At 53.1% G+C, this 24,094-nt stretch overlaps 2 protein-coding genes across 8 annotated transcripts in view; one reads left to right on the top strand and one right to left on the bottom strand.

The window, feature by feature from the left end:
* RECQL4 (RecQ like helicase 4) overlaps positions 1-24,094 on the top strand; it is a 65,438-nt gene that overhangs the window by 2,954 nt on the left and 38,390 nt on the right. For 3 of the 5 annotated variants that reach the window (XR_012901158.1, XM_075919954.1, XM_075919951.1), the window contains exon 1: positions 20,183-20,312. The exons of the other annotated variants lie outside the window; for them this stretch is intronic. The gene's annotated coding sequence lies outside the window, so the exon portion shown is untranslated. Of the gene's footprint in view, positions 1-20,182; positions 20,313-24,094 lie in introns of those variants that run through there. 5 annotated transcript variants of the gene reach the window in all.
* Positions 7,880-20,182, bottom strand: LRRC14 (leucine rich repeat containing 14). 3 transcript variants are annotated; one of them, XM_075919957.1, is made up of 4 exons: positions 20,035-20,182; positions 16,654-17,021; positions 13,574-14,215; positions 7,880-13,147 (listed from the first exon to the last, which is right to left on the bottom strand). In XM_075919957.1, exons 2-4 carry the CDS (start codon positions 16,974-16,976, stop codon positions 12,577-12,579), a joined length of 1,536 nt encoding a protein of 511 aa, XP_075776072.1. In that variant the 5' UTR covers positions 16,977-17,021; positions 20,035-20,182; the 3' UTR covers positions 7,880-12,576. The 3 variants fall into 3 exon arrangements, with proteins under 3 accessions (XP_075776072.1, XP_075776071.1, XP_075776070.1); XM_075919956.1 differs by having other exon boundaries at positions 13,574-14,212; positions 20,046-20,101; XM_075919955.1 differs by having other exon boundaries at positions 20,046-20,069.

Here is a 24,094-nt window from a genome sequence, read left to right as displayed (position 1 = left end):
ACATCTTTCTTAAAATGCAGTGCCCAGAACTGGACACAATACTCCAACTGAGGCTTAATCAGTGTGGAGTAGAGCAGAAGAATGACTCCTCGTGTCTTGCTCACCACTCTCCTGTTCATGCCTCCCAGAATCATGTTTGCTTTTTTTGCAATGAACATAAGAACATAAGAACGGCCGTACTGGGTCAGACCAAAGGTCCATCTAGCCCAGTAGCCTGTCTGCCGACGGTGGCCAGCACCAGGTGCCCCAGAGAGGGTGGACCGAAGATAATGATCAAGCGATTTGTCTCCTGCCATCCCTCTCCAGCCTCTGACAAACAGAGGCCAAGGACACCATTTTATCCCCTGGCTAATAGCCTTTTATGGCCCTAACCTCCATGAAATTATCTAGCTTCTCTTTAAACTCTATTATAGTCCTAGCCTTCACAGCCTCCTCTGGCAAGGAGTTCCACAGGTTGACTACACGCTGTGTGAAGAAGAACTTTCTTTTATTAGTTTTAAACCTGCTACCCATTAATTTCATTTGGTGTCCTCTAGTTCTTCTATTATGGTGTCACAGCACCGTTTCCTCTCTCCGTATGGTTTTGAACTAATTGCTTCTTAGGCCAGGTCTGCAGTGGGGGAGGAAGTTGAACTGAGAGACGCGAATAGGGTAGTTGGAGTCGACATACCTTAGCTTGACATACCACAGCATCCCTGCTGCGGGAGGCCGATGGGAGAAACTCTCCCATTGACTTCCCGTACTCCTCATGGCCCCAAGGAGTGGTCAACAGGGGAACCATCTGCGGTTGATTTAGTGGGTCCTTACTAGACCCCTCAATTGAACCTTGAGTGTCGCTCTCCATTTAAGTGTAGACAAAACCTTCGGCAGCCCCACTGCTGACTGAGGGATTCTGCTCTCTGACAGTTGGGCGGTAAGAAATGAGGGATCTTAGGGCAGGCTTGCCCAGGATGCTGGAATCTCTCTTGTAATTGACATGATTAGACAACAACAGTTACCAAACGGTGCATCATTTACGTTCATTTGCCAGAGCAGAGTTTAGACCAGAGGTGGGCAAATACCAATCTGCGGGCCGGATCCGGTCTGTCAGGGTCAGTCCCCGGTGGGCCCCTAACCTCTGTGTTTACCTGCGGCTCCTCATGTCTGGAGCGATCGCAGCTCTTGGCTGTGGATCGCCATTTGCAGTCGATGGGCATGGTGGGAAGTGGTGTCCTGGTCTGCATTGGTTCCCACCGCTCGTTGGCTGTGAACGGCGATCTGCAGCCAGCAAGAACTGCGATCGCGTGATACCTGTGGCGGCACAGGTAACCAGAGTGGGGCAGGTAACCAGAGTGGGGCAGGTAACCAGAGTGGTGGCGGCCTGCCAGAAACTAACCCTCTTGGGCCGCTGCCCTCTTACCACCCACCCCTGGGTTAGACAGATGCAGCTCAGCTATTTCTTTCTCCTAGCCCTGGCCAATCTAAGTGCACTGTCCATACGTGCTAAGCAATGTACAGCCTTGAAGATACAAACTGATGTAGAAATGAGGAGTCAGAGGTGTGACTGCAGCTTTCGAATGCGGTTGGGCCCCCCACCCCTGTTCACTTCCAAACCGCCGCCTTGCTCCCACTCAGCTGTTCGGAGAGCATGGCTAGATTGCATGGCTGGAATGGCGCCCTTCGCGGGAAGACTATCCATGCCTACATACAACAGTGAGGCAGCATGGTCCAATGGTCAGAGCATGGGAACCAAGGATCTTGGGCTCTATGGACTCTGCCACTGACTCACTGGGGCAAGTCACTTTAATTTCAGTACAATGGGCATAGGCCTGCCCGTTTCCTGGGGCGTAGGTCTTTGTAAAGCAGGATCTTCCTGGGCAGCTAATGACTCTCTGAGGCAACGCTGCACATGTACAGGACAAAGGGAGGAAAAGGAATGAGTGGGAGGAAGGCTTTTTAGTGGTTAGCCCCTGGGAGCAGGGGACAGGCCTCCTGAATTCTATTCCCAGCTCTGCCACCAACTTGCTGAATGACCTTGCCCCCCTCACTTCTCCTTGGTGCTTTGGTTTCCTCACCTGTACGAAGGTGCAGAGAGACATAGTTCGTTTTACTGAAGCTTGGATGAAGGGGAAAGGAAAGGGCTACAAACCAGCACTATTAGAGGAGTAAAATATGGATTTAAAGGCCTGTTTTGTGGCATGTTGAGGAATCCTGAATCAAATGAAGCCCACGAACGAACCTCTGGGGTGAACATCTCGTGTGGCAGCCCATCCCTACTGCCAACCCGCTTGTCAATCTCCCACCTGGGCACCTACCGTCTCCTCCTCTCTGGCCTTCCCAGCAGCCACCGCGCTCCCCTCTGCTGCCACCCAGCTTTCCAACTGCTGCTGATCCCACCCCCCTTCACAGACTCCACTGCCCCTTCTGCATTAGCCCTGCCCAGTGCCGCCCCTGCTTGCATCTGTTCCCCACCTCTGGGATCCTGTGGTCCCCCAGTGTGCTTCCCCCTCCCCAGAACATCCCTCTGGCCCCATACTCTGCCAGACCCCCCCCTTTTCCCGCAGGCCCTCCAAAACTCCGCTGCTTCCTTTCCAGCCATCTGGAACCACCACCCAGTTCTCTAAAGCTGGGAGCCAAGAAGAACGCACCGAGGCTTATTCTGTGTATTCCGGGCTCCATCCAGCCCGCCCTCCCGCTTGTCTGGTAGAACCTCCAGTCTCCTCCAATGTATCCCACCCAGCATAGTTTATATGTTCCCCAGGCCTGCTGAGTAAACCCCCTGGCACTGCAGTAGCGTATTAAAAACTAAAGCCAGCAGAGGGTTCCCTGCACCACCCGTCGAGTTGGGGCAGCCTGTAGGATCACGCCAACGCACAAAGCTACAGCACCTTGTACTCCAGGATTTCAATACAACTGCCACACAATGGGGGGGGGGGGATCAGCCTTAAAACACCCCCAGCAGGTAGCGAAGCAGCCAGCCTGAGTTTCCGATCACGGGGCATCGCCAGCAGCAGAAACCCCTCTTCAGAAGGAACGACAGCAAATCCAACAAGCCAGCGGCAGGGTCGAATGTGATTTCCCGGGTGCTGAGGCGAGAGGCACGTTTCAAAGCAGAGCGACGTCGTGGTAGCGCTTTGCCTTTGGCCGGTGAGGCCGGTTTTACTCTTTGGAGGCGGAAAATGACATTTAACAAGGCCTGGATGGCCTGCGGGGGAGTGTAGGGTTTCTTTCAGCCCAGTGGCTTGGAAACTTAACACTAGACTGGGCAAATGACTAGCAGAATAGGCGGCCCTGACAGGCAGATGGATTGCACAACCTATTGGGTCAGTTTCATCTCTGTCTTCTATGATTCAGCTAATGCCGATGTAGCTACAGCCTGGCTCGGAGGAAAGGGACCATTAGCAATTCATGGTATCGCGGCAGCCACAACAAAAACGTTCTAACCCCTGCACGAACAGCTGGTGGTTAGAACAGCAGCCTGAGCATTTGAAGACCCGCGTTCCATGTTCATTTCTGCTCAGGACTCTCTTTGAGCCGGTCCCTGCGCCTCTTTGTGCCTCAGTTTCCTCTGTCAGCACCAGAACCACCTCCCCATCTCTGGGAAGAGCTTTGGGCTCCTCAGGGGGAAGGCGTGCAAAGGCCAGCTCTTGTTTTAGTATTACCAGCAATAGTCTGGTGCAATGCACTTAGCATGGGGAAGACAATCCAAGCCGCGGGGGATGAATGATATTTCAGCTACTCACTTCCTGCAGCACATTTTGGGACTTTTGGAAGGCAAATAACTGAGGATGGAGCTCGTGCTGTTTTGAGGAGCCCTACACTGCGCCTTGAGATCTAGCAAAGAGCCAGAGGGGAGCGATCGGCAGCTGAACCCTTCCTGCCCACCTGCCTCACAGCCAGGCATGCCCTCGCACGGCTGCAGAGAAACAGGCATGCAGCCCTCCCTCCCTCCAGCTTCAGCAAAGGGGCAGGGGGCTAGGAACAGAGCAGGGTTCTGCCTCCCCTCCTCCAGCTGGCCAGGAGGCCTGTCTCTGACAGCTGCATGCTGGCAGCATTTCCTGGGCTCCGGCGTCCTGTGCCAGTGGGTGTGCTTGGGCGAGCTGCCGAGCCTGCCCCTCTTGGAAGTTCCCTGTAATTTGCAGGAAGCACCAGGCACTTAGTGCCCCTTGTTGATTTCAGCAGGGGGCAGGAGATGACAGCCTCCATGAATGAGCTGGGAGCTAGTCTCTGCAGCGGCCCATTCATTTCTCCAGTGGGGGCGCAGCCTGTGTCCTGCATACATCTGTGGCCACGTGTATTTTAAAGCCTCAGTCACGCAGGCTAAATGGAGTCCATAAAGCCCATTGGCTCACGCCTCCGCCTCAGAGCGGCAGTGCCTGGGGGCGAGCCCCAGCTGATCTTATGCGGCGCAGCTGTAGAGTTAGGGATGTAAGTGACTAGTTGCCTAGTGACTCTACTAGTCACTTCCCCCCACACCTTGCTGCCGCTATCAAAGAGAGGCAGCGGGGGGCTGGGGTGGGGGAGCAGAAGACAGTACTGGGGGGAGTTGGCTTAAAAGCCAGTTCCCCCCAGTAATGTCTCCCCAGAAGCAGAGAAGTAGAGGCACAGCGGGGGACTGGGCGAGAGCCGGGAATCAGCTGATTCAGAAGGGAGGGGAGGGGAGTCGGGAGCAAGCCAGGACAGCTGAATCCCAGCTTGCTCCTGGTCCCCCAACTGTGCCGCTGCCTTTTAAATACATTAAGAGCTCTTAATCCATTTCAAAGGCAGAGCCACAGTGAGATTAGCCACCCCCCCCTCCCCCCCGGCCAGGAGCTAACCCCGCTGTGGCTCTGCAGTTTCTCCGCTTTTCGACTAATCAAGTAGTCAGTTCCATCCACTACTCGATCAGCTGATGCAATTTAACAGCCCTATGGCTGTCTCTGCAGAAGGAGAAATCACTTTATGAGACCAAATGTTTGGGCCAAAAGGCAACAAGGGGAGGTGGGGTGGGGTGTGTGTACACCTGTAATCCCAACCCCAAGCCTGGTAAAGACAAGACAGCTCAGAAAAAAACCGGTGTGTGTGAGATCTGTAAGCACAGAGTCTCCTACCATTGGGTTCAAGAGCTGGAAAAGCCATGAAAAAAGCGGTCACGGCTCCGCTAATAGCTTGGCCCAGGCAGAGTTGAGTATCTGCAGTTGCCGCTAAGCGGTGGCTGCGGCAATTCGAATGCGGGTGGGGTGCTCGGAGATCCTCCCATGGAAGATGAAACGCCTGCGCTATGTCTACACTGCAGGCTTCTTGCGCAAGAAGGGATAACTCGGCGTGTCTACGCTGCATGTGCATTCTTGCACAAATAAATGTACAGTAACGCATCAGAACAGAGGGCTTGCGCACGAGTTATTCCTTTCCCCTGAGGAATAAGCCCTCTTGCGCAAGCGGGCAGTGTGGACACGCAAGGGATTTCTTGTGCAAGAAGCCCCTATGGCTACAATGGCCATCAGAGTTTTCTTGCGCGAGAGAGTCCACACTGCCATGGGTGCTCGTGCGCACAAGCACATGGCAGTGTGGCCGCGTTCTTGCGCAAGAAGCCTGCAGTGTAGACGTAGCCCTAGCGACCAGGATGGGGTAGAGTATCGCACAGCTGCTACCCTCCGACACCTTTGCAGCCTCTGACACACGACGCGGGGCTAGATGGACATTTGTTCTCATCCAGTCCAGCGACTCCCCGCCGCAACAGGATTGCAAAATGCTTCTCGCTCTTGCTGGCTGGCAGAGCTGTGCCGGGATGGATGCGGGTAGCACTGTTGGGTGTCCAGCTCATTCATTTCCCATAGGCGTCTTGGCTAAAATCCATGACGTGAAGTTGGTACCTGCAAGGAAGAGCCCTGCTAGCCAACGTGGCCACCTCACGGAGATCATGGGACTACACGTCACGTATTAGACTTGCTCTGGGGCCCTGACGACAACGCCTCGTTGTTGTTTCCTGCCTGTACCCTGAGGATGGGTCAAGAGGCAATGGGCTTAAACTGCAGCAAGGGAGATTTCGGTTGGACATTAGGAAAAACTTCCTAACTCTCAAGGTGGTGAAACACTGGAATCAATTGACGAGGGAGGTTGGGGATTTAAGAGCAGGTTGGACAGACACCGGTCAGGGACGATCTAGATGGTGCTTGGTCCTGCCGTGAGAACAGGGGACTGGACTTGACCTCTTGAGGTCCCTTCCAGTTCCATGATTCTACTCAGCGGGCAAGCAGGGTGAATGACCCAGATTTTACTGTTAGGGCTGGAGGGGGCGCTGCTTGGAAGGCTGCTGCTCAAAGGGGCATGGAGGTGGCTGCTAGCCCACCAGAGACACTCAACCCCCCGCTTGGTGACCTCTGGAAAGGCCAAGGTCATTGATGGGGCTTAAAACCTTTGTGAGGGCCCAAGGTACAAAGGAGGCAGCCATGCAACCTGCGGAGCAGTTGGCTCTGTCTCATGCCTACCTGAAAGGCCCCAGCTGGAGGGGACTGGGGTGAAAAGTAGGCTGCATTGGCTTGCACTGGGAGAGCAGGATCTCTCGGCTGTGCCTGGAATTAAAGCCAGCCTGGAAGAGGGAGCAGGTCCCTCTGCTTGCTGCATGGGCAGCCTGGCCAGCCGCCCCTGGAGGTGGGTGGGAGGGGGCCCCAGATGCAGCCCAGTGGGGACCTGGCCAGTCTTTCCTATAAGCTGAGCACTTGGGCAGCTACCCAGGAGATTCAAATGCTCCCAGCTGACTAGCAGAGCACCCCAGCTGGAAGAATGTGTTTGTACTGTGGTGCACATCCACACATGCCTCAGTGCACATAAAATTTATTCTGCATATGGATGGGAAAAAATTAGAGGGAACATTGGTCTGGGTGGCGGTGGGATTTCACCTACAGCAAACGGCTATCCATGATCACTGCTTTAATTCTGGGAAAGCGAGGTTAAAGACAGCAATGCTTCTGCCCACGAGGTAAGGGAAATTCTGATGGCTGAGAATAACAGAGGGCAGGGGAAGTGGTCCTTTGGCAAGATAACTCCTGGAAAGTGACTGTTTTCCAGGGCTTTGCCAGGTCAGGTGGATGGCTGGGAGATGTTTCCCCACGGTAGGGCAGGGCCAGGCCTTGTGATCAATGTGACTATTGACCGATGCTGCCTCCTTGCATGTTGAGCTCTTGTACTCCCTAATGGGCTCACACACTGGTCTGGAATCGAGAAGGCAGGCCGGCCAGGCATAGTGCTAGGAGACAAGGATACATGCTGGCAGGGAGGCTGGTCAGATCGGGGGGGGGGGGGGGGGAGAGGGGATGTCACTATACTGGTGAAAAGGCAGGATTCCCTCAAATAGGGGTGCTCCCCCTGTGAGCCACTCGTGGCCCATGATACCGTCAGGGCCATAAAGGTAGCATCTACCGTGTGTGGCCACATAACCGACGGAGAGTTGCATATGCAGCCTACAACAGTAAACAGGTCAAGACAACTCTGTGGGGAGGCTAGTCCCCAGCCCCAACCTTTCCGCCCCAGGCCCTACCTCTCTCAGGAGCTGCAGCCAGCCCATGACCTCACAGCAAAACTTACTGGGTGGCTCCCCCCTGCAAAAGTTATTGCCCACCCTGCTGTAGAGTGTTCAGAGATGGGAGATTTGCCTTTTGGCATGAATGATGCTGAACGTCTTCAATCGGGGGCAGGCTCCCCTGAACGGCTTCCTCATGGTTCATCACAGCACTGCCCCAGGCCCCTGTGCAGCCTTGCTCAGGGCCTGCTGAAGCAGGTAGCCGCCGTGAAAGTGGCAAGGCAGTGCCCGCACTAAGACTTTCAGCCAATTCACATTATCAAGAACGGCACGTTACCCTCACTCCTACCCCCGCGAAGCGAGCTGGGGGCTTTGGCCTGTAGTTAGCCACAGTACAGAAAGTTAGAAAACAAGTCCAGCATTTAATGATCTTAGCTGAACCGGATAAGGAAGAGAGACTCCTCCGGCCAACAGCAAGCAACACCACTTGCAACCAATGACACGCAAGTTAGAAACTATTACATCATCGGCACACATGCTCATTGGCTGCCCGTGTCCCAAAGTGAGACAGCAGTGGTTAGTCCCTTCTACCTAATAGCAGCTAACCCTTTCCCGGGAGTCACGTCAAGCACAGCGTGTGAACAGCAGTGCAGCTTTGGACAGCAAACTGCCCCTGTGCCGTGGATTAGTAAATCCCAAAGAAAGTGCTCCTAAAAAGTTAGTTCTCCACTGCAGTCCACAGTTTGCTCTCATGATCATGACTTCAGCCTACAGGCACAGCCCCACAACCCTGCCTGAGATCGAAATGGGAGACTGTCCCATAGAGAATCATGGAGCCAGGTATGTGCTGTCCTTGAACGGATACAGCATGGTGCAGTTTGAACATTTGGCCCCTTGGACTAAGACTTGAAATAATCATTTGCCTGATTTCTCGGGCAATGTTTGCCCATGTGAGGAATTTCTCTTCTGCCGACTCACCTGTTTGGGACACAGAGGGCTAGTTCCTGCCTAATGTGTCAGTGGTTGGAGAAACTGGCTATTGTAGACTCCAGACGCAGATGGGCACATGGCAATCCCTCTCCCCCAAGGGCACATAAAATAAACATCATGGTGAGCTCTAATGGTGCTTTCTCCAAGCATCAAAACATCAACCCATTGATCAAATTCCACCTCCTGCAATCACATTCTGCCTCCCTGAATCCCCTCGTGCGTTTTAAATAGACACGGCCTTCTTCGCTTGTGTCCTAACATGTTGCGCTGTTGAACGGACTGTGTGTTTCACCCCCAGAGGTGGCTGCATGTCATCAGCAGATGAGAATCTCTTGTACATAGTTAGTAAAACACCGTGGGATCCTGCTAGCTGGGTGGGTTTTGTACAAACGCAAGGTCATTTCCAAAAATAAATACTGATTGAACCATCAGCAGCAACCACTGCACTCAGCTAGAGCGAGAGGCACATAGTAATCCATGGCGGGAAGGGAACGCAAAAGATTGTGTCACTGCTGCAGATGGGGCTCGTGCAGCTAATGTGCACAGCCATAAAACAAAGTGCCTGCTCTGTGGATCTGAAACTGACATGGTGCAAAGACAAACCAAGGTGAGGGGATGGCAGATTGCTTGGTAGGGTGTCTGCTTAATCTCTGAAGAGCAGGCATGAGGACAGGGAGAGAGGGGGCTGCAGAGAAGATGGAGGTGACCAAAGAGGTCGGATTTGAGGGGAGTTAACAACAGGAACTGGTCCAGGCCTAGGAGCAGCATGAAAGCATGTGGAGAAGTGAACAGATGAAAGAGGAAGGGGTGGGCACAGCTGAGACCAGGAACAGGAGCTGACGAACAGAGGGGGCTCTTAGGACATGCCTGCACTGGCACTAGAAGCGGGCTTCCCAGCTCGGACAGACAGACATGCCCTAGCTCAAACTAGCAGCACAGCCCAGGTTAGCATAGCTGGAGGCTCTTTCTAGCCACCGGAGTACAAACCTGGCTGGACCCCCTGGGAAAGAACCTGGGCAGCGAGCCCAAGGGGATGCCCATGCTACTCCCGGCTACCATGCTGCTTTTAGTATGCTGGCTCGTGTGGAGCTAGCACATGTCTGTGTATCCTACCTTCAACAGTGACTCTTCCCTCTAATGGGGTAAGAGCTCTGGAGTCCTGCTGGACATGAGAGCACACCGAGGGTCCACTGCTGGAGGAATTAGGGAAGACTGCACCCCACCGACTTCAAACACTCATCTCTTCTCCCTTTGTTCCTCCCACACGTGGGCAACCGTGACCAGGTCTGGGTGCCACGCTCCAGGAAAGATGGAACCACATGCAGAGAACAACAGAAATGCGCAAGTGTTAGAAAGAAAGCCTGATGCATAAAGGACAGCTGAGAAAAGCCAGGCATGTGGAGTCTTGAGAAAAGCAAGCAGATGGGAAAACTTGATTGTTTTCAAACACATCAAGGGTGATGAGGGCTCATGTCTTCTCCATGTCCACTGAATGCAGAGCAAGAAGCAATAGGAACTAGTCTGCAGCCAGGCAGATTTAGGTCAGTTCCAGGGACAAGCTTTCTAACGCTAACGGTAAGCTCTAGAACGGGGCTCTGGGGAGGTTATGGAATCCCCATCATTGGGCTAGTTCAGAAGCAGGTTGGACAAATGCCTGTCAGGGATGGTCTGATTTACGTGGTCCTGCGTCAGCGCAAGGGGCTGGACTCGATGACTTCTCAAGATCCTGACATTTCTCGGACTCTGATGATGAAAGGTCCACTACTGAAGACAGGGCTTTGCTGCTGGCAGCTCCTGCAGCAATGTCATCCCTATGAATGGGACAGCGGGCGTGACTGCCACATGACTGGCCCCGGGAGAGGCAGAAGAAAGACGAGTGGCTCAGGGACAGTCTGACAAACAAGCATGTCCAACAGCAGCAGCGCAACCTCTGCCAAACAGATACTGTATTCCGCAGCGTGTGTTTCACAGGGTGGCGAGAGATTGCTCTATGGAGACAGTGCGAAAGGCCAGAGAGGAGACCAGCTTTAAGCAGGCAGGGAGCGGGGAATAATGCAAGATAGGGTGGCCAGGCAGCAGATCTAAAAATATGGTTTGCAAATGAATCCTGAATGCCCAGGGATTTAGCGGAGTTGATAAACAGAGGATACGTACAAATGTGAACTGATTTCAGAGAGGCTGCATGCATTGCTAAAGTAACAGGGAAAGCAACAAGGAGTCCTCTGGCACCTTAAAGACTAACAGATTTATTTGGGAAACAGAGGGGGGAAAGCCCCAGCTAACACAAGGGTAACGTGTTGAAATACGTTTCAAAGTCCCTTAGCTGGGCAGTCTCTCACAAAATTAACCCTCCACTGGGAACAATTATTCCTCAAAGTGGCCAGAACAAAGGAGTTGACGCAGATATGCAGCCACAGAGGATGTGGGAATTCGGAGTCTGATGCCAAGGAAACCGCAAGCAGGGCGAGGGAGGTCGCCTTGACCCAGAGAAGCAGGTTGATTTTGAAAACTTTGAAGCTGTTGAGAGTTAAAATGAAGCCAGAAGTTTAACTGATCAAGAGAGGAATGGTTGACGGTATCAAGTTACGTGCAGTAGAGTTGAATCAATCTGAATTAAAACCAGAAGGGAATGACGACTATACCGGCAGACAGGGCAGAGGGCCATGCAAGTAATCTGGTGGGATTTTACGGAAGAGGGAAGAAAGAAGCCATTACCAGACACGAGTTAGACAGATGGCAACAAACTCACCCCGGAGGGGAACCAGTTAGTGGCACAGCGTGACTGTGGAATTGTATGCAGAAGCCGAGAACACGTTAGACTGAAGAGATCTAGTATGCCCCTCTTGGCTAATGCAGGATCGTTCTCTATTAGCTCAACCAGGGAGATGATGTGTTGGGTGCACAGCCATGCCAGAGAGAGGTTTTAGGGAGAGGAGGAAGACAAGATGTTCAGAGGAGAAATGGGTCTCAGGGAAGCGAACAAGACTTAAAACTTGGGTGTCATTGCAATGCTACCTGCTTCAGTGAGGTCATGAGGCTTTCCAAGGAGAAAGTATTCTTTAAATGGAGCAATTAAAAGTTAGGGAGTAGATCAGGAAGCTGATAAACTCCACAGGCCCATGCTGATAAGTCTATCAGGGAACCTTCTGTGGGAGCTAAGCTCTCATGACAAAAGTTTCTAGCCTTTCTGGTTGTGAAGAAAGCCATCGCACACATGCAGAGTGTAAACAGCCAGGCCGCACACAGGTCTAATGCCTTGGCTGCTACTCAGACCTTCTACGCACCAGCAACAGAGAGAAAACTGACAGGGATCAGCCTTGCCACTACTAAAGGCCGCAGGCAGCTGTGAAATGAATAAGAACTGGGTCAGTTTCATTTTGCTGCATCATAGGAAAGCGCCAAGCAACAGGAGGAAATATTCTGTTCACAGGAGGACTCCAAAGCAAAGGCTGGGGATACTTCACTGGCAGCAGCCAAAAAGCCAGGAAGGAGCACAGTAGAGAGGTCCCTAAATAGAGGTCTCCCCATCTTTTGTATCTGTCTGGCAAGTGGGTTTGGTGCTCGGACAACTAGACAACGGATAGAAATTTCTGAGCATGCCGCGTGTGAGAGAATGAAGGGCTACATTAGAAATGGACAGAGGTTTTCAGATGAGGTAATCCACGCAGAGAAAGAGAAGAGTAGGCTGCCAGGAGGCTAGAATGGATTGGTGTTTTTTGGAAGGGGGATTTCTCATTGTCCAGCTGCTGGCTTTGAACTCTGCTAGCAGACTTTGCTAACAACTCTGCAGCGCGATGTAAGGTGCATGTAATAACCCGCACAGGGTAAGGGGGCCAGAGGCACAGCAAGACAGGAGAGCAATGGCACTACCGGGATAAGCCACAGACAGAGAGGCATAGAGCTGGTGGCTTGAAGTTCAGCTTTACTGCACCTCTGTTTGGAAGAGGAGATGAGAACTCCCATTTGAATTCATGCCATGATTCGATGCTGTTAAAAAAGGGGTAGAAAAGTGGTGTTGCTGCTTCTGGTGACCCTCACGGTTTTGCCAGGGCATTAAAAACTATCAGCCCGATCAGTTTGGTGTCTCCTTCATTCTGCATTCCCATGAGCTACAAGTTAAAATAATCCAGGGTATTATGCCTGCATAAGTTCGTAGTCCAGACGGCGTTGGCCCGGCTTGCGGTAAGCAGCATCTGCTGCAGCTCAGCACTCACCCTGGAGAACTTCTCTTCATCCACAGACCCATTCAAGAGGTTAGAGGAGGTGGGGGGCCAGGGCAGGTTCTCACTGTAGCAGTCCACGGGGTAGGGATAAATGACGAGCTGCAAGTACAACAAGCCCATGGTCCTCTGCAGCAAGTTCTTCAACCCCCGTGTGGAGAGGGGGTTGCCAAACACCCCCAGGTAGCGAAGGCGAGAGCAGCGGCACAGGGCGGGGAGAAGCGACTCCAGGTGGATATCCATCAGGCGGCACTCCATGATGTCCAGGTGGAGCAGAGATGAGGAGGCCTCCTCCAGGAGACGCTGGAAGGGCTGGAGAAGTGAGTCGGATAAGTTGTTGCCGCTAAGGTCCAGCTTCTTCAGAGTGGGGGTGTGAAGGCTTTGGGAAAGGTAGGCCAGGTCATTGGGGAGCAGGTAGCAGAAGGCCAGCTCCAGACTCTCCAAGGGACCCTGCAAATCGCTGGTGGGAAGAAAGATTGCAAGGGTCAGTTCCATCGTAGATAACGACTGCCGTTCGCACAGGACAGAAATCAAAGGGCGTGGAAAGGCCACAACACCGATAGCTCAGGGACAAATCAAGACCCACATTAAACCTTCAGACGCATACGGTGACCAACATCTCTCATGCTAGTTATAAAGGTCTGGACACTCGGAGAACTGTAAGACAGGGCATGCAGCACATTGGCCAACCTTTCCCATTAGAGGAGGCTGCAGAATACAGGCCCCAAAATGCAAAGAAGCTTCTCTGCTCAAGATGAAGCATTGCATGATGGGACATGTAGTCGCCCCTGGTCCCAAAAGAAGAGCTGCAACCTAGTCTATTACACAGAATCAATTGGCCAGGGCAGTGCTCAGCTGGGTCCCCTTGGCCCTACACACAGCTTACCCCAGCAGTTGCTTTAGTTTTCCGGAAAGCCTGGAGGAGCCCAAATTCAGCTCCTTGAGACGGGACAATCTACTGAGCTGGGTGGCGAAGTAGTGGAGGCTTCCTTCCATGCCCGCGGAGAGCCGCCTCACATCAATGTTGCTGTAGGGCAGCTTCAGGCTGAGCAGGTTGGTGAATTTTGCCATGTGCGGGAGAATCACCCTCAGGCCAGACAGCCCCAGGTTATTGAATCTCAGATCCACCTGCCGAACCCCCGTGGGATCCAGGAACTCCAGGAGCCCTACGGTACTTGCAATGGGCAGCTCCTCCGCCCTGAAGTCCCGGCACTTCAGCCGCAGCACGCTGTTGGCGTTGTTCTGCAAGGCGTCTTTAAGCACTCCGTAAGAGGTGCTGTTCACAAAGAGATCCACGTGGACCTCCACGGACACAGGCCGTGGCGGCGGCAGAGCCACCGAGCTGCTGTAGGGGCCCTTCCGTCGCTTTGAGGTGCGCTTGGCGCACTTGCTCTGGTGTTTGGAAACGTCAATGCAGGCTTTCGCCAGCGTCACTGTCCTGGACCACAGGCTCATGCTTTCGGGGCCCTGGTCTATTCCATCATCCTGAAGCCCGGTCATGTCCAGAACCTGCAGGCGCTGCCTCCTGCTGGGGGAGGCAAGAAAAAAAATCAGCAAAAAAATGAGAAACTGAAAAGACCTATTGGGCCACCTATTTCATTCACCCAGCCATGGCAGAAGCAGTCCCTACACTGGGCCATATAGTTGCCCTCCCAATATATGGGGGGCTGGTATCAACAGCTGGCTTGAAAAGACTCGCTCTCACTCCAGGACTGGGGCCTCAGCTCCCTTCTGTGGCAGCTGTAACGACTGAGCCACTTGTCTTGCTCAGATGATGTGACACCCAGCCTCAGGATTAGCTCCTTGGTTTAACCGTTCCTGCTGCACGGCTGGTGGCCCTGCCTATCTAAGTCTTTTGATCATTTGATTGTTCTAGATCGGGGAGCCTTCCCCACCCCGTCTCCTGCCACTGCCCATCACTCATTTGTTGCATCGAGTCTAAAATAAGAGCGACACTATTCGGTGCCAATATGGTTTAGAGCATCTCAGGCTTAGCCTACTTCAGAAAGCTTTGAGATCTAAGTATCACGGTCCCTTTTCCATAGGTCACAAAGCAGGGACTAGAATCCAGGTCTCCTGATTTCTGCCCCAAGCCCCTATCCTTCAGGTAGGGACTTTCATTTTACAGAAAAAATAAAAAGCACCTAGTATTTTTGGCATTGAACAATGACTAAGACAGGCTGAGATTTAAGATTGTTCCCTCCAAAAGGAAGAGAGCCATGTTCATTTGCAAGAAGATGGATAAGACCAGTGCTACTAAGGATGTTAAGTATCATGTAACTGACTCATCAAATAGTCAATAGGGTGCCGCTGTGGTGTTTCAAAGCAGCCGCACAGAGCCCGGGGGCAGCTGGGAAGTCCGCAGCTGACTTCAGGCTCCAAGTGGTGCTGCTATCTGATAGAGGCAGCAAGGGGGGGAAGTGACTAGTCGACTATCCGATAAGCATTTGCTTATCGGATAGTTGACTAATCCTTCACTTCCCTAAGTGCTACCCAGCAAGAGTTACTGAACTGTATCCCACCTCCCAAAGCTGCTTATGGCCTGCCACTGTTTAATGCTGCCAACAGGCTGGCAGTGCCACCAAGAAGAGAAAGCACAGGCATAATGGCACCAGCGTCTGCTTTCAAAGTGCGGTCTACAGCACAGTCCCATGCAAGGGGCCAGAGAAGACTTTTGGCAAGCAGCTGCTACCTGAGAGGCATCCCATTCTGCTGCAATTTGAGGAAACTGAGATTGGATGCCTGGTTTAACATGGTAAGACACCTAGAATTCTTAGTCCACCAGGTTTATGTCGGCATCCAGCACCACTGATCAGCAGCTCTTCCTCCAGCGGGATGCAGCGCACAACTTCAATTTGAGCTGCAAGGCCAGTATGGAAAGCACCATATTATCTTGTCACACAACCAAGAACAAAAGCAAAGCTTTGGACGTCACCACAGGCTATAGTCAAGGGCCAGAGGCCTCAGACAACACCACTTAACACGCTAGTGCAGCGTTTCTCAAACTGGGTGTCCTGATCCAAAAGGGGTCTCAAGGCTACTGCAGGAGCATCACAGGAACATACAAAATCTCTTGAAAACCTTGAGATCCTTTGCTGGGATTACCATACTCCACGTTCCCAAACAGAGGATGCTGTGCCCCGGAGGAGGGGAGCATGGAGGGGGACACAGCAGCTACCACTCTCCAGCCACCCAGCTCTGAAGGGGCAACACCAAATCACTGACCTTTGTTCATGCTTCAGAACTGAAAACTGAACCGTGAGCACAATCTGAGAGTTCACCTCAGTTCCTTGGAACCACGAATGAAAAAAAATGGTGCGTTTCAAAACAGCTGCACCCCTTGCATTAAGCGTCCGGGTACTTGTTTGTACACAGTTTTGTGTAAAGCCACGATCCTTGGACTATGATTATTGCCACAATCACTGGAAAAGGGGTTTAGCTCCCTTCACTGTAGCCTGTTATCTATTCAAAACACGTGTTTCTTAAATGTGCCTGTATTTATGCCTGAAATCTGTTGCTTTACACTGTTTGAAAGTGCCTGTGGCTGCAGGAATAATGATTATTCTTGTGCTTCCTTTAATGCTCCTATGAGTGTGGACAGGAATTTACCTTAACTATTGGGGCAGTGGGGTCATCACAGCCTGAAATGGCTGCAAGGGCTCAGGTCCTTTCTGACCAGCTCACAGCTCGTCTTCTTTTGCCCATATCTCCTCCTGGTAGCCCTCCTTCCCCCACACTGCAGGGACCGCCAAGTTCCTCCCCTTTCCCCACTAATTTCTCTTCCAAGATGCCCATGTGTCTCTCTATTGTCTCTTCCACCACTGCTGCCCTTGAAGTGCATGAAAGCCATCCAAAGAATGTGAGGACCCCTGTGTCAGTGTGTTACTGTAAGCCTGCTTCCCGCCTCCTTCCCATTAGCATATGACCCTTTTGGTTGGGGATGATGAGCTGTGTGCCGACAGATACCTTTGGCTGTGGAGCTGGTCGTCTAGAGCCTCGTTCAGGTAGGCCACCACTCCCAGGATGACAGTCTGCACACAAAGCTTGTTGGGCTTTTCCTGGAGCAGAGCGCGGTCGCAGTGCTGACACTTCCGTAAAAGCTTCTGGAAGCTGAGTACCGGGAAAGGCCAAGTCTGCACCAGATCCTGCAGCACGAGGGTCCTCTTGTCCATGAAGGCCGCCTTGAACAAGACTGGGTACAACTCCTTTGGGATGAACTCCAAGGCACCGCGCACTGTGGAGTGGTGGGAAACCGCCTTCTGTGCACAGAGGAACACGAGGGAGTGCATGGCTGCAGGGAGGCAGCAAGCCAGCGCCCTGGCTCCAGGCAAACACTGAAAGAGAAAACCAACACCTACTGATACCCCTGCCCCCAGGATGCAGCGCAACATTCCATCAGCAGGAACCACTCCTCATGAGATCCCCGATTGCCACCTGGAAGTCACCAGTTTTTGTATTGCTCTCTGCAGCTGCTGTGTGGGCAGGCAGGGGAGACAAACCCCACCTTCATCTGACCGGCTTCTGCTCTCTGAAAGCCAGCCACATAGTGCAAGAACGGAGCCGGGAGGCCAGCACACCTGCCTGCCCAGCGACTTCCAGAAAGAAAGTTCCCACCTGCTTTCCTCACTTGACATTCCTACAACAGTAGGACTAGAAATCAAGGAGGACCTCCGGGACTGCAGAAATTTAACCCTGTGGCTCCAACTTGCCAAACTGTTTACAAGCCCCCAGTTGGTCCTTGATTTTGCAAGGCCAGAGAGGGTTCAGGTCCTTTCTGACCAGCTTGCAGTTTTTCTTCTCTTGCCAACATTTCCTCCTTGTAGCCCTTCTTCCCCCACACCGCAGAGACCGCCGAGTTCCTCCCCTTTTCCCACCAATTTCTCTTCCAAGGTGTCCACGTCTCGTGTTTCTCTACTGTTTCTTCACCACAGCAGCCCTTGAAGTGCATGGGGCCAACGTGTCTGCTGTCATGGACTAAAATGGTTATGTCGCCATTACAGCAAGCAGGCAGCAGCATCGCTCAGGACTCTGGAGCGAGTGAAGAGCTACTCCCCTTCAGACTCAGCCCTTTTTGCACACCCTGATGGGAATGGTCTTGCCTCTAGGTGGCAAAGATCTGACTCTGACTATCACAACTGGTTGCACAACAGCTCTTATGTCTTCACCAGAAAGATCAGAACCAAAGTGCTCCCACTTAACATAAATTGAACAGAAACTGTGGCACAATCCTGTGGCTCTCAGAGGCCATTAAATCTTAAGCCTACACAGAGGAGTCACCACTCCCAGAGATACTGCAGCTGGGGAGGGCAGTAAGGCTCAGTCCAACAGGCCCAACATCTTAGCCAGCTCTGCTAGAAGTCCTGGAGAAAGATGATGCTCTGCATGGTAGGAATGGTGCATTAAGAACATAAGAACAGCCATACTGAGTCAGACCAAAGGTCCATCTAGCCCAGTGTCCTGTCTGCCCACAGTGAAAAATACCAGATGCCCCAGAGGGAGGGCTCACAACAAGTAATCCTCATGTGATCCCTCCCGTCACCCACCTCCAGACAAACAGAGGCCAGAGACACCATTGCTACCCATTCTGGCTAATAGCCATTGATGGACCTAACTCCCATGAATTTATCTAGCTCTTTTTTGAACCCTGTTAAAGCTCTAGTCTTAACCACATCCTCTGGCAAGGAGTTCCACAGGCTGACTGTGTGCTGAGTGAAGACAAACTTCCTTTTATTTGTTTTAAACCTGCTGCCTATTCATTTCATTTGGTTCTTATATTGTGGGAATAAGTAAATAACTTTTTCTTATTCACTTTTTCCACACCAGACATGATTTTATAGACCTCTGTCATATCCCCTATTAGTCTCCTTTTTTCTGAGCTGAAAAGTCCAAGTCTTTTTAATCTCTCTTCATATGGGACCGGTTCCAAACCCCGAATCATTTTGTTGCCCTTTTCTGAACCTTTTCCGATGCTAAATTAACCTTTTCCAATGCCAATTAATTGTATGTCTTTCCTAGGACTCCTTAGTCTTTGGTCAAACTCATCATAGTTGTCAAGATGTGAAGTGCTGTGTATGTCACGCCAGATCCAAGCAGCACAGCCACTGCCCTAACACAACGAGGAGTCCTGCAACACTTTAAGACCAACAGATTTATTTGGACATAAGTTTTTATGGGCAAAACCCCACTTTTTCAGATGCATGGAGTAGAAATTACCAAAGCAGGTATAAATATACTAGCACATATACCTGCACCTGCGAGGGGCAGCCGAAATGCCAGCATTTGATAGCCTCTTGGCTAAACCAGTTAAGATCCCCTATCACAGGCTCCAAGAGCTACCAATAGATTCCAATCTACTGGTTGGTGACCACTGAACTAGACTATTTCTGACAAGTGTCTGTCTAACCTGCCCTTAATGATCTCCAATGATAAGAGATCCCACAACCTTCCTAGGCAATTTATTCCAGTGCTTAACGACATTCAATCATTTTTGTTGCTCTACTCGGGACCTTCTCCAATTTGTCCACATCTTCCCTGAAACGTGGTGCCCAGACCTGGACACAATACTCCAGTTGAGGACTAATCAGTGCAGAGTCGAGCAGAAGAACGACTTTTAGAGTCTTGCTCGCAGCGTGCCTGATACCGTATCCCAGAATCATACTTGCTCTTTTTGTAGCCGTGCCACCCCGTGACCTCTAGGTCCCTTTAGGAAGGAGGGCTGCAGAGTCGCTTCCCATTCCATGTGCGTGAAACAGATTGTGCCTCCTGAAGCGGAGCCCTTTGAAGGTTGCCCTTATTAAACTTCATCCCTTTTACCTCCGACCAGTGCTCCAGTTTTTCCCGATCATTCGGACTATGACGCACTCGCCGCCCCTCCCAGCCTGGTGGTATCTGCAAATTCACAAGCGTCCCCCCCTATGGCACTACATCGCCGACGAAGCGATTGAAGGGGACCGGTCCCCACCCAGGGCCCTGCGGATCCCCTGCCCTGCCCACCTGGCTGCGAACCGCTGGGAACCCAGCGCACGGCAGCCCCCTCTGGGCTGGCTCCCCTCGCTGGCGGGTGAGGGGGCCAGCGAGCCCGTCCCAGGTGCCTTGCTCAGCTCTAGGCCGGCCACGGCCCCCGCCCGGCTGGTGCGACAGGGCTCCGCGGTGCAAGTACGAGATGGTGCCTGTCACCATGACGAACGGGCAGCTGCGCCGGGAGGGAAGGGGGGGGAGGGGAAACGGTCGCTGCCCCTCCCCCCCCTCACACCGCAGCCTGAGGGGGGCTCGCCCCTCCCCCCATTTTGCCGTTGGGCCCGAGGGCTCGCTCCCCACCTACTCCAGACCCTCCCCCCCGGCTCTTACCGTCCCCTCACCGGCCGGGCCCTGCGCGCGCGCTCAGCCCCGGAGCCGCTCCGGGCTCCGCAGGCCCCGCCCCCCACTGCACTTCCGGGTGCGCGCGCTGACGCCCCGGCGGGGCCGGCGCGACGTTTTCCGGAGGGGAGAGGCGGGTCCCGGCGGGCCCCTCCCCCCCGGTGACGGCGGCGGCTGTGATTGGGCCGCGGGCCCGCCCGTCCCGCTGCGGCCGCTCCCATTGGTGGGCGCCCCGGGCGGGCGGGCGGTTCGAGCGGGAGCCGGTGCGGGTGAGTCCGGCTTCTGTCCGCGGCGGGGGGCGCGCCCAGGTTCTCCTCAGGTGGGGGTTGTAGTGTCAGCTGTGCCCCCCCCCGGTGAAGTCTCTCCGTGCCTCAGTTTCCCCTCATGAGCGACGTGAGGATGACGCGTCTCCCGCGCCCCCCAGGGCTGGGGCAGAGAGTTGCCCCCCAGGGCTCAGCCGGGCGGGCGTCTGGGACTCTCCCCCCCCCCCCACACCCAGCGAGAGCTTCGTGGGGTGAGGTGCCACCCGGCAGCATGAGGGTTACAGCTTTTGGGGTCCCGCGAGGGGGAAGAGACGCTCTTGTGGGGCTCGTTCTGGGGGCGCGCCCCCTGCGAGGGATGCACATGTCCAAAGGGTACCTGTGGCACGGTATCTGTGGCGTGGCTTTTCTTCGGGAACGCCCGGAGATAGAGGGGAATGCAAATTCCCCCCCCCCCCCCCAGCAACCTTTTGAAAGTTGGCCCTTGGGGAGAGACTTTTTGTAGACTGGTCGCTCCCTGGATCCCTAGAAGAGACTGGACTGAACTGGTCTGGAAGAGGCTCGCTCTGAATTGAAGTGATGATGAACGTGTAAACAAAATAGTGATAGAAATGCCGCCGTGTTAGTCTGGGGCAGCTGAAACAAAAACCGGGACTAGGTAGCACTTTAAAGACTAACAAGATGGTTTATTCGGTGATGAGCTTTCGTGGGCCAGACCCACTTCCTCAGATCAAATAGTGGAAGAAAATTGTCACAATCATATATACCAAAGGATACAATTAAAACAAATGAACACGTATGAAAAGGACAAATCAAATTTCAGAACAGAAGGGAGTTGGGGGGAAGGTAAATGTCTGTGAGCTAATGATATTAGAGGTGATAATTGGGGAAGCTATCTTTGTAATGGGTAAGATAATTTATGTCTTTGTTTAAACTTAGATGTAAAGTGTTGAATTTAAGTATGAATGACAGTTCAGAGGATTCTCTTTCAAGTGTGGTCTGTAAACAAAAGACACTCTGAGGCAGGAGGGGCAAAGTGCTTGTCTTGCCAGAACCCGAAATTAGAATTGGTGTAAACTCTAGTAAGCTGATTAGTCTGTGTAGAGTCTTTATTTTTCAGACATGCTTTTTACCTTAACAATACAGGCATGCTGAAGAAAGTTCTGTGTGGTCACTTATACCTGTACCAACTTTTCTATTCTCCGTCTCTGAAGAGAAAGCAAGCCCGTCTGTTTTGACAGACAGTCACAAGGAAGGCAGGGAGCTGTTCAGCCTGAGCATACCCTTGTTAGGCAGCAAAGAGATGCAGATTCTCCACCCAAGAGAGTCCTCAGTTGTGGTCCTGGGAGCTGCTGAGTGGGTGCCCTTCCGAGTCGGTGCCCTTGCTGAGCTACTGAGGGGCGATACTGGTGCAGTTGTTTTGAACTGTGATGGTCTTGCACTCCTACCTGAGTGGAATGGGAGCTCTGTAACACAGCTCAGTTTGGAAGTGAAGCAGCAGACTGCACTAACTTCAGATGATAGTGGGGATGTATCCGGTTGCCATCCATTAGGCATAGACTAGGGGTGGGGAACCGAAGGCCTGGGGACCAGATGTTGCCCCGGGCTTGCCTGGATCTGGCTCCTGAGGCTTGGGGCTCCCGCACTGGTGCTCCATTTCCCCTACCATTCCCCTGCAAAGCTGGAGCACACAAAATACTAGCCCCCCCCCAGGCTCTGGTGTGCAAAGGGAATGTAAGGAGTGGTCAGACAGGGACCACGTCAGGGTGGGTGTTTCTTTGTTTCTGGTTTTGTGTTTTTGGTTTTTTGCTTCTCATTGTGTGCGGCCCCTGACTGATTTTTCTGTGGGTCAGTGGCCCCCGACCCTGAAAAGGTTCCCCAGCCCTGGCATAGACCAATGATGGGCAAGCAAGGCTAGAGAGTGGGCCGTGTGAGTGGCCCTCCTTTATCTCAGTGGGCCACATGATTGAAATATAGTGGTAGGCAACCTGTGACCCACGGCCCACTGGAGTTCCACCTGCAGTCTACATACCCCCTTTTTGCTTCCTTTCCCCATGCCTCTTGCACCCTGGGGCATGGGAACCCTTCACTTCCTACTCCTGCCCCTCCTTCCGAGCAGTTTAGCAGCATCATGAATCTGCTAATTAATGCTCCTTCCCCGCTCCTCCCTATCCTTCAAACGGCTGAATTTTGGCATTCAAGTTCTAGGATGGAGGAGAGGTGACAGTGCATGAACCAGTGGATTCATGGCACTCCTAAACTGCTGGGAGGAAGGGGGAGAAGTAGGAAGTGCACGGCCCCAGTCTGTGAGAGAGGGAGGAGGACAGACAGGGGGTGCATGGGATGCTGGTGGAACCCCAGTGGGCCGCATGCCAGCTGCAAGTTGCCCACCACTGGCATAATCAGTGAGAGTCGCCTGGGAGAGGGGTGTAGGAGAGGTGCAGGGTCTGGGAGGGAGTTGTGACCTGGAGGAGCTGGGGAGAGGATACAGAGGATTTGTGTGGAGGCCTTGGGCAGGTAGTTGGGGGGAAGAAGGAGCAGGGTGCCAGAGCAGGCTCTGGCTGGGAAGTGCTCACCTTGTGGCTCCTAGCCAGCAGGTTCCCTGCCTGTGTGCTGGGCTGACTGCTCCACATGGCTCTGTTAGAGCACAGGGAGTGAGGAGGCTTCATTAGCTCCTCAGCAAAATTTCTCAGTTTCTATTGGCTGGAAACTGGCCAACGAGAGCTGAGGGATTTTGCTAGGAAGTGGGGCCACACACAAAGCTTTCTCCGCCCTGCAAAGACTGCATAGCAATTAGCAGCCTGCTGTTTACGTAGGGATGTGAAATATCACTTAATTGAATACTCGAGTAACCTCTTGAATTCTTATCGGTTTCAGGGGGGTAGCTGAGTTAGTCTGCAACAGGAAAAACTTAAAAAACAACAAATAGTCTAGTAGCACCTTAAAGACTAACAACGTAGATGGAATCGTGAGCTTTCGTGGGCACAACCCACTTCTTGGTTAGTCGACTAATCTGTAGTCCCTGGGGGCAGAGCCGGCAGCAAGGTGGGGTGCCAGGCGGGAGCTAGTCCACGAGGGGAGCCAGTTTAAAGACCAGCTCCTCTTGTGGACCAGCTGATTGTCGCCCTGTGCTGTGTCTGATAAGAGGCAGCAGTGTGCTGTCTGCAGGGCAGGGGGGCCTGAGCTCCCCGGCCTGGCGCGAACTGGAACTGAGCCGGGCTGCCAGCCTGCCCTGCTTCTAATACCCTAACTGTGGCTCTGCGTTTAAAGTGTAGGTCCTGCACCCAGTGTGAGCCAGAACTGAGCTGGGCAGCTGGCTAGCCTGCTAAAAAAATTACTGGTTTGGGGAGTGGGGGAGAGAATAATAGAATCATAGAATACTAGGACTGGAAGGGACCTCGAGAGGTCATCGAGTCCAGTCCCCTGCCCTCATGGCAGGACCCAGTACTGTCTAGACCAGGGGTCTCCAAACTACGGCCCGCGGGCCGCATCCGGCCCGCGAGGCCCTCTCATCCGGCCCGTGGAGACCTTTTTGTCTGGCCCCGCCGTCTTCCGCGTGCCGGCGAGATTATCCCTGAGGAGCTCTCGGTTTAAACTACGTTTCCCAGAAGCCCTTTCGATGCCGCCGTTTCAGTCCCTCTCAACCCAGATTGGGCGGGGTCACGCGTTGTGGGCGGCACCAACCGGAGCCAATCAGGCGGAGGGTGGCTGCGGTGGTGGAAGGAGAGAGCTTGAGTCCGAGCATTGGTGTCAGCGGGAGAAACGGATTCGCAGGCGGCTGCGCGAGGCCC

This window comes from Pelodiscus sinensis, chromosome 2 (genome assembly GCF_049634645.1).
Source record: "Pelodiscus sinensis isolate JC-2024 chromosome 2, ASM4963464v1, whole genome shotgun sequence".
Taxonomy (NCBI): domain Eukaryota; kingdom Metazoa; phylum Chordata; order Testudines; family Trionychidae; genus Pelodiscus; species Pelodiscus sinensis.
The sequence above is the reverse complement of the archived record's forward strand: the minus strand, read 5'-3'. Positions and strand labels throughout refer to the sequence as shown.

Bases quoted from the DNA above. Each gene is read 5' to 3' on its own strand.
- LRRC14 (XM_075919957.1), bottom strand. From the start codon at position 16,976: ATGCACTCCCTCGTGTTCCTCTGTGCACAGAAGGCGGTTTCCCACCAC. The intron at 14,216-16,653 runs GTATCTGTCGGC...TGCCTCCCCCAG, and splicing joins GACCAGCTCCACAGCCAAAG to CAGGAGGCAGCGCCTGCAGG. The intron at 13,148-13,573 runs GTAAGCTGTGTG...TCTTCCCACCAG, and splicing joins AAACTAAAGCAACTGCTGGG to CGATTTGCAGGGTCCCTTGG.